Here is a 13598-nt window from a genome sequence, read left to right as displayed (position 1 = left end):
CTGTAGCGGGTGTGGATGGAGGAGGGCAGAGCTCAGGGGAGCACTCCCACAGTGTGGCCTTTATGCCAAGACTTGGATGACAAGAGCATGGACAACTACAGAGGGTGAGGGGTGGGGATAGCTGGTACCGACATGTGTAGGGAGAAGAGCTTTGGTCACTAAGGGACCCATAGATCAGTGTGGCTGGGCTCAGCCTGGGACAGAGGGTACCTTTCTAATTGAACAGAAGGGCTTTGAACAGGAGATGGACATAATCTCGTTTTGTATTGTTTTTTTTGTGTCTTTAGTCCCTACACTAATGTATAGAGAACAAATTAGGAGAAACGGAGACCAAGACTAGAAACCAGGGGACCAGTGAGTGGGTGAGGGCAGAGTCCAGGAGCTAAGTGGGTAGAGCGGGGGGGATCAGAGAACAGAGTGATGCAAAGTTTTCTGAGGAAAGGCCTCTAGGAGTCCCTGTGGCTAGATTGTTGAGGGAGGAAGAAAAGGGAGGAAAGGGGAACCCCTTGGTTTGAACCCTAGCAGCTGGTTACCTGCCAAGATCTCTTTGTGACCTGAACAATCCTGGAAGAGGCTAGCTCATTCCTGAGAGATCTGGGCCATGGAATTTGTGAAGTGTAGAGCAGTCACCTATTGCTTCCATGTGCCACATGCATGGTCTGTTTGTCTGTGCATTTGCCCAGAGTAACCCTCTCTCCTACCGAACTGGTCCAGGGTTTGACTCACATGCAGCAGCAAAGTGAGAACTGAAGTCCTTGGCATGGCGGTCACTGCTGATGGGCAGTGGCCTGCTCTGCAGGCTGTGACCTGGAAGGGCACCATACAAGATCAGCGTTCTCAGTCTCCAGAATTCAGCATGAGAAAGACACCGAGGCCACCAGATGTGTGGCATTCTCGTGCTTTGGGTCTGAGACCCATTTGTCCAGGAAGCACTGCTGCTCCCTGTGTCTTCAGAAGGGCCATTGGCACCTCTCCTGTGGCATGACAGAGGAGGCTGCAGGAAGCCTGGGCTGCCGGTCTCAGATGGCTCTGAGCCTTGGTCTGGGTGGAAGTTGAGCCAGATGAGGCAGATGGGGAGATGGAAGGCCAAGGAAGGCAATGGTAGAAGCCCCTGGCCACTGCTCCTGTCATTGAGCAGGAGCCAGCCTGGAACTGTCCTCAAAAGTTCCACACTGATGGGGAAGCTGGCATTTCACCTTCTTGTGCCTGCAGTGCTATAACATTGGGCACTGCCCCGTCCTCTACCTCCTGGAAGCCTTTTTTCCCAGGGCTAGCTCTTCCTCCTCCCTCCTGACAGCTGACTTCTTTTGTGACTAGATATGGAGGTTCTCTAAGGTTCTGACCTTGATGTTTCTTTCCTTGGTGAGCTTCCATACCAGCTTGGAGGGCTTCAACTGTCTCTTAGTTCTACAGGGCCAGACCTTTCTCTTGAGCCCCACAACCCCTGTTCTACCCAGTTCCAGCCCTCCAGTTGTGTGTTCCTTTAACCTCACATATGCTGCATGTCTGAAATCTTGACAGTGACTCCAGGAGAGAGCCAGAGAGCCAGGACACTATCTTCACAAACTGTTTTGGACCTTTGGACAAATGGCAGGCAGAGATGATGACGAATAAGGCCTGCCTTCCCTGTCTCCTGCTGCACCATGTGAACACATAAATATAGCCACGTTAACACAGCAAGCAGAGCCACTCTGCCAGCCAAGAAAGAGAAGCTACCATGGGCTAAAAATAAAATGTGAGCTGTGTCCCAGAGTCTGGGCCTCGAGCTGTTAGGATGATCCAGTGTGACTAGGCCTTTGGAGCTGGGGCCCAGACTTGGAGAGGAGAGGCCCAGTTTCAGGCCCATGCTGTGTACAGCTATCTGTTGTCATGGTACCTCAAGAGCGACTGCAGTCAGGAGGATCCAAAGGGAGGGAAGACAACTATGATAATCCTTATCCAGCCATGTGTGGCTATGCATGCAGGGGTCTGAGTGCATGCAGGGGTCTGAGTGCATGCAGGGGTCTGAGTGCATGCAGGGGTCTGAGTGCATGCAGGGGTCTGAGTGCATGCAGGGGTCTGAGTGCATGCAGGGGGTCTGAATGCATGCAGGGGTCTGAGTGCATGCAGGGAGTCTGAGTGCATGCAGGGAGTCTGAGTGCATGCAGGGGTCTGAGTGCATGCAGGGGTCTGAGTGCATGCAGGGGTCTGAGTGCATGCAGGGGTCTGAGTGCATGCAGTTTTACAGGCATAAGAGGCTAAGGCTACAGGGAAGAAATGAGAGGCCTGGAGAGTAAGAAGGAGCTGCACTCAGCATCCATCTGAGGGCGAGGATTAGAGTAGATAAGTAAAAAGTGTTTAGCACTGTGCCCAGCATAGAGATTCATTTTCAGCTCTCCTTGGCTGTTCTTAAATGGGTTGCAGAAGCTGCCATCCCTGCAAGCAGACCCTGTATGTATGACCTGGATGATCGTTGACTTCCATCAATCTCTTTGCTTCTGGTCTTACCAGTTCGTTCTCATACCATGCTGGAGCGATCTCCCTGTATACACAGTGCTGGGGTTTGGACACCTGGTTAAAGAGAGCTTTGCTCTGTTTTGTTTGTCCTGCCCTGCCCCTACCTGACCTTTCTTGGTCAGAGGCCTCACATTCCACTGCTCTTGCAAAGCAGCTCCAATGCATGTTAATGCTCTCATACAGCATTATGGTAAAGATCACCAGCCAATCTCACCATTTACACACCCAACCCTCTACTTCAGTGATGCTTTTGAATAAAGGAAAGATTCTGAGCTTGAATTAGAGGGTTGGTATGTGCTCATGGGTGGTACACCTGGGGTGCCACACTCACAGGCAGTGAGTGTTTTACTGAGCACCAAGAGCCTTACAGAGGCTCTTTTACAGTGAGAGCAAACACCAGTTTACGTACTTCGTACGTATCTGATGTAAACCAGCCTTTGCCAGCTCATCATCTCCTTCCCAGCTACATGGCCATTCAGAGCTCCAAGTCACGTATTCCACAAAGGAGAGCTGGCCAGAGGAGGGTCTGTTAACACAGCCACCGTCAGCTCACTCTCCCACTTTTGATTACTATTCAGTGTTCATGCTCCTTGGCTTGTGGTCAGAATCCTGTTTGCAGGTTGAGCTGAAGTAGCTGAGAAAATAGAATAAGCTGGCAAAATGGTGGTCATGTGACCAGACTTTGTCAAAAGGCAAGTTTCCCTCCCTCTCCTACCTTTTCATTCTTTTTTTAAAAGATTTATTTATTATATATATGTACACTGTAGCTGTCTTCAGACACACCAGAAGAGGGCATCAGATCCCATTACAGATGGTTGTGAGCCACCATGTGGTTGCTGGGATTTGAACTCAGGACCTCTGGAAGAGCAGTCGGTGCTCTAAACCACTGAGCCATCTCACCAGCCCCTACCTTTTCATTCTTATCCAAAGTAATACTTGCTGTATTTTAGCCAAATTGTTCCTTCAAACATCCCTCAGTACCCCTACCTCCAGGCCATTTTTCCTGACTTCTGTGGCCTCTGGTGCCTCTCTGGACCCCTCTATGCTAAACGTCCCCCACCTCAAAATGGCTTTGTTCACTTCCTTCTGAGCCGTCATGAAGTGTTCTGTGGCTTCCTTGCATTTGGGGCCTTCTCAGTGCTCAGCACAGCTGAACATGGTTAGAGTGCCCGCTCGCATACCACTCTGTACCCCAGGTGAGCCTTGGCCAGTGTGTGTGTTAGCAAATAGATCTTTGCCTTCCAGTTGTACAGCAAACTGGAGTTCTTTGAGGTCTGTCTACTGAGATTGCCATGAGTAGAATAAAACAAATAATAAGAAATATGTGAGGAAAATGGTCCCATGGAAGTGGAAGTGAAATGTGTGTGCACATGTGCTGTGGTGAGTTTGCGTGTCCATGTGGCTGTTAAAGCAGTATTTTACAAGATACAATTCTGGTTCTTAAAATACAGGATGAGTACTTGCCAGAGATTAGCTAACAGTAAGATGTAGTAAGTGACTCCCGCACTGTCACAGCCCCCAGCTGGAGATGCCCCAGTCATCTCTAATGCAGACTGATAACATGGATATCAAATTAGTCAGGATTCCCAAGGGGATTGTCAGTGGTATCCATGAGACAAGACTTTTGCTTATGGGCAGAAATTTGTTTTTATGACTATTTTCTATAAGCTAATTTCAATCTGTACGGATTTAAAATAGCCTTAGACAAAGGCAAACTGCCAAATACCTCTAAAATTCAAAGTACCAGCTTTTCCATGAATGCTGTCCATTGCGGTCAATGTGTAGCACTGGGATGGACCTTGGCAGCCTTTTTGTCTTTCAGAATCAGACACTAAATAGCTAGAGGTTAATAAAAAATACTTAAAAAAACAACAACCCAGTTTAGTTCCTTGCAGATTCCACACTGTACTCCTGCACCCACCAGCACTGAGCATTCTTTCCAGCCAGCCACGGCAGACGCTGGAATTGAAGTAGGATTTGGAGCCAGTTTTTAAATACTATATCTGGAGCAACAGGCTCTTTGTTGAAAATAGACCCATGTATGAGGAAATGTTATTTTTTCCCCTTAAGGCAAAGGAACACAATTCACTGTCCTTGTAAGTCGGAATTGGAGGGACTTTTCTTTTGTTCTTCATGGAGATAACCTCCACATTTGAGCTACTTTACCAGACCAGGGAGGAGCTCATGGGTGTCAAATAGCAGGTGCACACTGTGGCCCTTGGGAGCGTGAAGAGAGCAGCCCCGGGCCAGGGCGTCTCTCCGGCCTGGATCCTCATGCAGTCCTTTGTGCTTCTCAATCTTAGTAGCCCTTTGGAAGGGTCACCCAGCACTGTGAAATGAACAATGAAGGACACCGTTTTTACCTTGTAATTGGAGTTCATGTTGAGAATGTGGTCTGGACTTGTCTGGTGCTGATAGTATATAACTGCTTCCTGCCTTTGCAGTAAAGGTTTCTGTTTTGACTCTGTTTTGTTGACATTTTATAAAATGGCTCAGACTCATTCATTTCAGCAGGTCTGGTCCCTGCTGGAAGTGTGGTGGTCAGCTTTCTTTTGTTTTTAACTCACCAGTTTCTCAGTTTTCATATTAAGGAGTTCCTACCTCCCCACTTTTCTAGCCTCTTGTTTGGAATGCTCAGTTCATTTATTTTGGGCGTCCTTGTTTAATTTTAGGTGATTTTCATTAGCATAGATTTTCCTTTCAGTATGGTTTTCTGCTAATAATGGTTCAGCCTACTGTGAGCTCAAGTATATCTTGTCAAAAATCCATAGCCTTGGCCTTTCTTCCCTTTATCGTCTAAGGATTACTGAGACTCAGAAGTGTCTAACACACCTGGTTTCCAGTCATCACGATGCTTCGTCTGATCTGTTGCTCTGTCCTGTGACTGACTTCCTGCTGCAGTCCTTCTGTGCGGCGGGAATGGGAAGGAGAGCAAGCTAGGCCAGTACCACTATGTCCTCACAGGCTTCGTTTGCCAAGTGAGACACAAAGCACACAAATGCAGCCTTGCAGTAAGTTGGAATGGCAGTGCCCCAATACTTCTTGACTTGACTATGTTTCAAAGTCACAGTTTTTCTGAGTGCTGTATACAGTGTCCTCCAGTGTAGCTGGTATCTGCCACTAGAGGTGGGATACAGCTTTTTTTCTTGACTGTTATTATATAGCCAAAGAGATGAAAAAGTACTCTAAAACGCTCCATATTATTCCTTACTCATTCCGTACTGAGATCCAGAGTCCCCCGGCTGTCTCAGGCTGTCAGGATTTTCACAATCTCATTTCCTTGCCTTGTTTCCTGATCCTAATAGCTGCAGTGTATGTCTGACTCTGGCTGAGCAAAGGCTGGAATTTCTTACACGTAGTTCTGATGGCACTTTCCTGAGGCTTCATATAAATGGCTGAAATCTAAGAGACCCTCTCTCAGTTCATGTGAGGGTCAGAGTTGCTGACTCTACCTGTAGTAAAAGTTTAAAATGTGAAAGTGCTGCTATTTTCTGAACAAGCAAACCATAATTTAAAAGACCTAAATCTAAAAAGAATTTTATCTGCTTAATACATGCACATCAGTTTAAAAAGATTGCCAAGTACTGAAAGGCTCATTGACACCCCTAATCCTCCCTGCTTCTCCACTCCCTGCCCTTCCCACTCTCTCCCTCTTCAGAGGTAAGCGTTCCAGGCTGGTGGTTTCTTCTTAGAGTCTGTGCTACATAGTTCCACCCAAGCATTTACTAGTTTCTTGATCCACCAACTTCAGTAATGGTTAGACATAGTAGCTTAGCTTTCTAGGTCCAGCCTCCACATTTCTCCATCACAATAGTTTAGCCATCTTTGTTAAATGAGTATTCAGGGTCCTAGTGCTAACAGTGTGAGAGCAGGCTTCACTGTACAGTCCGAAGGTGAAACAGGAGTATCGTGTGCTTCCTTGAGTAGTTTACCTGTCATTCCAGTTCTCTCTTTAGAAAAGTTCCAGGGCAGTGAATCAGCTCAGCAGGTAAAGGCCCTTTTACCTGGGCCTGGGATCTGAGCTCAGTCCCAGAAGCTCATGTTGTAGACACAGCAGATAGATAGTGTAAAGTTTCCCTTCCAATACTAGCCACCTATTCTCCAGACTTACATATCATCTTAAAGTTGTATATTTTTATTCCATAAACTATCCCTCGTGCCACAGGTGTGCTACCAGGCAGGTGGTCTTCTCAGCTGTCCACGTGGACCAGCTGTTCTTAAGACCTGCATGTCATCGAGTATCCCAGACTTCCTTACTGTTCCTGAGTAGGAACACATGCCCATCTCTTGTGTCTAGTGTCCTCTTTTATCTGGTTCATCCCTTCAGTTTAGTAAAGGGAATTTTCAGTCAGTTGTCAAACACATGGGAAAATCTGCTAAGTTTCTTTATGTTAAAAGCAATTATTCTTCAGAAATACAATCATGACCTGATTTTCTTTGTAGGTATAGAATGGAGCTATTTAGGAAGGTCACAAAATCCAGCCCTTCTTAAGTGTGTGTGTGTGTGTGTGTGTGTGTGTGTGTGCGTGTGTGTGTGTGGTGCTCGCATACACACACACACACACACACACACACACTCAGGGAGGACAGAGGTGATAGACCTACAGTCTGAGCACAGAGTCATCTGGGGTGCTGCTCATACAGGGTTGGGTTCCTGGTAGGTGGACTGAACATGCTGGGGAGCACAGGCAGTGGCCCAGCTGGGACCAGAACGCTAGCAGTGTGGGGATCAGAATGGCTGAGCCTCAGTTTGAGTGAAGGCAGCAGAATTTGTGTGACAACTGGATGAATGCAGATGATTGGAAAAAGTCAGTGGGGTTCTAGTTCGTATGCATCAGTTTAAAAAAAAAACAACAGGTGTGGTGGTGCAAAAGGGGTAATTTTAATGCTAAGCCTCTGTTCCCCAATTGGTTCTTGAAATATCAGTAAAGTGAACTGGGCAGAAGGTACAGGCGGGACTTCCTAGTCCCAGAAGGAAAAGGCAAGGAGAGAAGGAGTTTTTTTGTCATGCTTTGGAGGGAGAAGAAACCAATAGCCATGTAAGGTCTGGGACCTGTGGCCACTATTACAGGGTGGTCATGGATGTTTGGCAGGGCCTCGATGGGACTAGCCACTGAGGTTTAGGGCAGGTGGGAGGTATGGAGCTGGTGTTTTTAAACATTAAAGGCATTATTTAATTTATGTGTATGGATAATTTATGTGTATGGTGTATGTCTGAACACCAATTGCATGCTTGGTGCCCTGAGAGGCCAGAAGAGGGCATTGGATCCCCTGTGGCTGGAGTTACAAATGGTCACGAGTTGCCATGTGGGTGCTGGGACTCAAATCTGGCTCCTCGGCAAGTGTTCCTATGAGCATCTCTCCAGCCCCTGAGTACAGCTCTTCGTGATGGGATGTGTCTGCTTGACAGGTGCTCTCTCACCTTCTCCTCACTCACCTGCTGTGCTGCTAAAATGTGTGTCTGTCCAGCTCTCCACTGAACCATGGGTCCCAGGACTACTCAGTCCTGGTGATGGTGACCCTGAAGTACAGGCGGTAGTCCCGACTTCTTTTTGCTTTTGGGTTCACAGAGGTCATCTGAGTTGTATACAGCAGTGTTTTCCACACAGTAGAGGATAGCATCATTTCCTACCCACTTGTTACCATGAAGAATAGTTTGAAACAAGCCAGTTAAGCAGAGTTGTGCCTAGCATCTGTATAATGTCCCTGCCCTTGTGTGTCAGGAACATCTCCATGAAAAAAAATGAAAGCTGTTCCTCAGTCTCTAGTTGCTTCAGCCCTGGAGGCTTCCCCTAAAATATATCTGCCTCTCCTGCGCTGTACCTGGGCTGTCACCACACAGACTCAGTGGGCTCTCCCATGGCTAAATCATTGTTGGCTCCAGAGACTGAAGATGGAGGAATCTGACAGAGCCCAAAGCAGGCTGGGGCTCTCTCAGGCAGCAGGCACTTGCACCCAAGGGTGTTTCCTGCAGGCTGAGGTCCCAGGAGCTGACTGCTGTCTCTGCTTTCCTGGTGCTGACAGCACCTGTTCCACTTTTCTCTGCTGTGTGGAGTGTTGGACAGTGGCCAGCTTCAGTCTGGTGGGCGTGGCAGCTGTGAGGGCTGATATCCTTACATAGACCATTGGGATCTCAAGACTAAGTTTGGCCAAGGACATCCCAGGTCTAAGGTCTCCTTCATCTGCATTCCTGACCTTAGCCATTAGCCATTGACCCTCAGTTTCAGGAACCAGAATTGGGAGAACTCCTCCTCACTTAGTCTCATGTTATACCCAAACTACACACTCTGGTGGTCCTACCCCAACCCCTCTTTTCAAGCTTAGCTGCTGCTTCTAAACTCCTTTACTCAAAGCCATTGCATTTGAAGATGCATCTTGGCATTTCCTGGCACTAGACTTTGACTTGGCACATGACTGTAAGTCCTCAGTGTCAAGTTTAGACTCCAGGAGTTAAGGTCTCTGCCCTTTCTGGAAGGTTCAGTGTGTATACACTGAGCCATCCTCTCTCTCCCAAGGCAGTGGCTTCCCATACCAAGCACTCAGTCATCACAGAGCCTGTGTCTCCTTTCCCATAGGCTTGCTCACATTGAGTCTCTTAACTGTTGGCTCTGTAATGGCCACTTAAAGAAAAGAATGTTCTTTTGTGAACACCATGCTCAGTGAAATAGGACACAGGATGTGTGTGTGTGTGTAGGGGGTTCTGGAAGAGAGCCCTGAGTTGCAGCACTGTCAATTCCTCATGGCACATGGCTTGAGTCATGTGGCAGTTGATGGCATCTTTCAGCATGATGTGTTTGGGGGAAGAGACTGGCTAGAGCTTTGGACTGACTCTCCTGGGGACCGCGAGTAATTTGCTGCATTCTCTGAGCCCTGTGCTGTTGTGGAGTATTTATCCCTGCAGAGATCAGTGTTGGATGTATACTGCAGGAGTTGGTGATCATCCCGAGGCCAGTGGACGGTGGCTCCGATGCTGACTCCTATGAGACTGACACTGTGGAGTCATCGTCCTGCCTTTTAGCACCTTTACTTCTATCCAGGGTTTGATATGTTGTGGACACACATTCAGGTGTTTCCTTTTGCCATTTGTCACAGCCCCTGTCCTATCAGCTTTTCAGATTTATTTTTTCTTCTCTGAGATAATTTCTTTTCATTCCAGCTTTTAAATCGCAAAGACAAGACCACTTTCGAGAAACTGGACTACCTGATGTCAAAAGAAGACAACTACAAGCGAACTCGGGACTACATCCGAAGTCTGAAGATGGTGCCCAGCATTCCTTATCTAGGTATGAATCTCAGTTGGCTTATTTTGTTACTAACTTTCCAGGCAACATGCTTGGGGCCAAATAAGATGTTTTTACAGTTTCTAGTTGAGATGTCCCCAAAGCGGCAGGGATCATGGGTAAAGGGATGATTTGCTTGGCTCCTTGGTGGGGGCACGCTGTTGATGCCTCCCAGGATAGGGAACACTAGTGAGGTGGAAACAAGGCAACTCTTGTCTTATGTTCCTGGACTCTGAGGGCTGGGGCTCCCCTGCTGTGAGGGCCCCGGGCTTCCAGGCTGCAGCCCAGATGGGCCACGATGTTGGCAGGTCATGATGTCTTGCTGGTTCATTCAGATCCTTCAAAACTGGGGGACCTAGGCATAAGTCCTCTGTTTGAGTGTTCTGGTCATTATTTGTATGTCTCATAAAATTCAGCAAAAGAAATTCTAGTAACAACTGCTAAAATTTCAAATTATAACTGTGTTCATTATAGGAGTTCAGAGAAGGAAAAAGTTTCTTTAGTTATCCATTAAAAGCTTTGTATCTCACTCACTCACTCACTCACTCACTGCCCTGGCAGTGATGTTTACTCACATCAGACATCTCCTGTTGTCTCTCTGCACTGTGGCTCCATTCCATCAGTTGGATTTCTCAGGCTCAGTCCTCCTCTTCTCTGTTGCTCTTTACACCCCTTTCCTCTCTGTGGTGAACGGCCTTGTGCTGTAAGACCTTGTGGGAGTGCGTATGGCTATGGCTTTGTCATGGCTCCTTGGAGGTAGGTGAGCATATGTGTTCGGAGTACACCTTAAAAGTTGTTGCTGTTGTGAAACAAGGTGAGATCATGCTGCTGCTGCTTCCGTTCTTCTTGTTCTTTCTCATTTTCAAGACAAGGTTTCTCTGTGTAGCTCTGGCTGTTCTAGAACTCACTCTGTAGACCAGGTTGGCCTTGAACTCAGAGATTCATTTAGATCAAACTCAGAGATACCTCTGCCTCCCAAGTGCTGGGATAAAGGCATGTGCCAACACTACCCAGCAGGCATTTTCATTTCAAATCTATTTTTCTTTCCTTTTATCTTGCCAGTTTTGATACATGAAAAATGCTGTATGTAGTTTTGTCTTCAGGAGAAAATCAATCTTGTTCTGATCTGAAACAGTTTTTATAACCAGGAGAGGAAAGGCTTTTCTAGAAGAGACTTGTGAGACTCGTACTGTTCTTTACCCTGTCCTTCAGCAGCTTCTGAAGCATCCTCTGTAAGCATTCTGTACATGGATTCTTTATTCCTAGATAGGAAAATGTCTATTTGACCAATCTTTAAAAATTATTATTTTTAATTTATTTATTTTATGTATACGAGTTACCCCCCCCCACACACACACATACACACACACACACACACACACACACACACACACACACACACACACACACACACCCTGAGGAGGGAATCAAATCCCGTTACAGATGGTTGTGAGCCACAATGTGGGTCCTGGGAATTGAACTCAGGACCTCTGGAAGAGCCACTGATCCATCTCTCCAGCCCCAACCTTTCAAAATTATTAGCATGGAGAGTTTTTCCTTATTTAAATTTTGGACCATATTGTGTTACTGTGTTATGCAGTTTTCTCTTATAAATATCAAATTCTCTGTATATATGGTGGTTTTTTTGTTTTTTTTTAAAAAACAAAGTCTCACTCTGTAGACCTGGCTGGCCTCAAACTCATGCAGATCTACCTGCCTCTGTCTTCCTAATGCTGGGATTATAGGTGTATTTGCTTTCATGGTCCTCGTTAGTTTATATCGTTGTCCCCTCCCCTCCCCTCCTTGCATGCCCTGTTAGTTTGTCTGTTGAACTTCCCAAATAATTAAAGTTTAGATTTTAGATTTTCAAAATCAGTCACATCTTTCTGCTTTTGAATTTACTGTACTTTATTAATATAGGGTATGTTTTTTTCCACATTTTAACTCCTTTGAAATTTATGATAAAACACTTGTAACGTTAATTGGCAGTATTATTCTTGGTGATATATAGATATCTAATCTATCTATAACCGGTGACATTCTAATTTGATGGTGTAAGAATACATGAATGTATATAAGGACATATATATAAATATACACTTATATATGAATGTATAGCTCATAACTCTTTGACCAGGGTTTGAATTTAGAATTTTAAGTTGCTTTCTTGGCTTTACCCAATGTGAGATGTCTTGCTGTTACTTCTCCCCTTTCTCGTTCTCTTTCTCTCCCCAGTGTAATCATCTCCTTCCCCATTCTCTTCTTCTGGCTTGCTGTGAGCTGTGGTGTATGTGTGTTTGGTGGCTGTCCCAAGAGAGCACATGCTCCTGTGGACAGCTCCTGTAGCTAGACAGGACTGTCATCTAGGAGAGGGCATATGGTACAGAGGTGCTGGAGAGGGGAGGGGAGGGACCACGGCTGCCATGTGCTCAGGCAGGCAGAGAGGGTGCTCTGATGTCAGAAAGAATTCTGTTCTTGTCCCCCAGCTCTCTGTTTATTCTGAGACATGGTTTCATGTATTCTAGGTTGGCCTTGAAGTCACTATGTGGTCAAGGATGGTCATGAACATGCTGCCTGCCTCCATCTTCTTACCTCCATCTCCCAAGGGTCATTTTTCCCTAGGAATGATTGTGAGGTCTGTTGTGTGTCCCTTACCTTCCATGCCCTTTGCTGACCCTTTAGCTGTGCTGTCTGTGTGATCTCAATAACTAAGGCTCCGAGGTCGCAGTGGTCATGTAAGTGGGAAGTGTCAGAGCCAAGGCTGATGAACATGGACAGGCCATAGCTCTAAAATGTTGACACTGCCCTTCCCATCTCTGTAATCCAGGCAATCATTTCCCTGCCTGACCCTTAATAAGGTACCTGTTGAGTCTCTGGATTGTGGCTGTTCCTAGACTGTGAAGCAGTGTCGTCTTGGGGTTTCCTAGGCCATCAGCGGGTCTGCTCTGGCCTCTGGGACCTTTGCCACTTGGCATGTCTGGACAGAAGCAGCCCTCCTTGCCCTGGATCGCCTTTCTCTAGCAGGTGCTTCCTGGAGGCTCCCTGAGCTCTCTGATCGCCTGCTTTGGCTCTGCGAGAGCCCCTCAAGTGATCATGTTCCTGCTCCTTCAGCCTTCAGGTGGCTCTGTTCCCCCTGTCACAGTTAAACTACACTTCTTATCTTGAAGCAGAGAACCCTAGCTCAGAAGAGTCAGAGGGGAGGGGTAGGGTGTGCCTGGGCCTACTGCGTCCCATTCTCAGGATGGGGGTGACCGTGGCATGTTGTCATGTGCATAAGAGAACATGGAGTAAGTTCCTCTATCTGCCTGATGGATCTGGACTTCCATCTGCTGTCTGACTGCCATCCTTAAGCCCTGCCCAGTGGATCCTTCTGAAACCCCAACCTGTCTAGGGTGGATGTGTTTATCTAAATGGGAGCAGTTATGTAATTCCTGGAAAGGACAATACAGGAAAAAAATGTCCAAGCCATTTGTTTTCCCCTGGCAGAGTCTCATTACAGGTCTCTTCCAGGGTGGGAGGGGAAACACTTGGCCGGTCCCTGATGCTCCAGGTCCCACTGATAATGTCTCCTCTCTGACGCAGCAGGGGTCCACCTCTATCCACCAGGGTAGGCTTCCTTTTGTGACCCTCTGTGGAAGGATTGACGCTGACCCAGTCCCCAGGTTAGCATATTCCTGGTCAAGATGGCTTCACTGGTCTTCACAGCTGTCCCTAGCTTAACCCTGCTCTTTCACTCCCGGATTTCAGAGACGGCTGGCCGCACTTCAGTATCCTGTGTACCCCGTAAAGCATGATTTAAAAAACACTGCAGGGCTGGATTGA

At 47.0% G+C, this 13598-nt stretch overlaps 1 protein-coding gene across 20 annotated transcripts in view; it reads left to right on the top strand.

Annotated features, from left to right (window-relative positions):
- Positions 1-13598, top strand: part of Ralgps1 (Ral GEF with PH domain and SH3 binding motif 1) — a 236631-nt gene that overhangs the window by 99113 nt on the left and 123920 nt on the right. For all 20 annotated transcript variants that reach the window (XR_005502087.2, XR_005502084.2, XR_005502083.2 and 17 more), the window contains 1 exon segment: positions 9653-9779. Coding sequence is in view for 16 of the 20 variants with exons in the window: in NM_001427068.1 (NP_001413997.1) it covers positions 9653-9779 (127 nt within the window). In the remaining 4 variants the exon portion in view is untranslated.

Source organism: Rattus norvegicus, chromosome 3 (assembly GCF_036323735.1).
Source record: "Rattus norvegicus strain BN/NHsdMcwi chromosome 3, GRCr8, whole genome shotgun sequence".
In the NCBI taxonomy this organism is placed as follows: domain Eukaryota; kingdom Metazoa; phylum Chordata; class Mammalia; order Rodentia; family Muridae; genus Rattus; species Rattus norvegicus.
This window is presented reverse-complemented; position numbering and strand designations above follow the sequence as displayed.